The 739-nt window shown below is 38.2% G+C and overlaps 1 protein-coding gene across 1 annotated transcript in view; it reads right to left on the bottom strand.

The window, feature by feature from the left end:
• PTAR1 (protein prenyltransferase alpha subunit repeat containing 1) overlaps positions 1–739 on the bottom strand; it is a 25382-nt gene that overhangs the window by 15778 nt on the left and 8865 nt on the right. The window contains exon 3 of the mRNA XM_029086983.1: positions 3–27. Coding sequence (XP_028942816.1) covers positions 3–27 — 25 coding nt within the window. The remainder of the gene's footprint in view (positions 1–2; positions 28–739) is intronic.

Raw genomic sequence — 739 nt, 5'->3', positions numbered from 1 at the left:
GCAGGGTACACGTGATATCTATCAGCTCTAAAACGATTGAACAAAAGACACAATGATCAATAATGATTTGCACACAGCAGTTTTCCCTCTGCACTCACCTACTCCCTGTCCTTCCTCAAAGTCTCCCCTCTGCGGGCTGCCATACCTATGGACGCCCATCTCTGCAAAACACCGCTCCATCTCATTCAGGAAGAAATATTAGCTTAATTTAAAAGGGGTCAAAGCCCACCATATCCTCTTTTTCCATTGTTTAAAATAATAGACTGCGTCTTGCTAACAACTCACATGGAAGAACTCTGCAGCTGGAAATTTCTGACATTTCTACCTGTACAGCTATACTCAAGCATACAGTACGCCCTCAGCAAGGGACAACCATTACATAGAAATCTTGAGTATTTAGTGATTTAAATTGCAGGCATACTGTATATATCATAAACAGAGATTTCTTCAAAGAAAATAAATAAGATAGTACCATTAAAAATATACCCTACTATTTCAGTACAAGTCTGAGTTGCAGATGGCTGCCATATACTATGTTAGAAAAAATATATGTACTATAAAAAACCTGTAGCTCGGAACATGAAACACCATAACCATGAATTAGGATCACAAAACAAATCTGCTATCTCGCTGCACAGAAAACACTTCAAATATATTCTGGAGCCACAGCCTTGCTTCAGACTGAGGTTTTAAGATTAATTCACCAAAAAAAGAACAAACAGAGTATCTGTTTGCATTC

Source organism: Antrostomus carolinensis, unplaced genomic scaffold (assembly GCF_000700745.2).
Source record: "Antrostomus carolinensis isolate BGI_N321 unplaced genomic scaffold, ASM70074v2 scaffold33499, whole genome shotgun sequence".
Classification (NCBI taxonomy): domain Eukaryota; kingdom Metazoa; phylum Chordata; class Aves; order Caprimulgiformes; family Caprimulgidae; genus Antrostomus; species Antrostomus carolinensis.
This window is presented reverse-complemented; position numbering and strand designations above follow the sequence as displayed.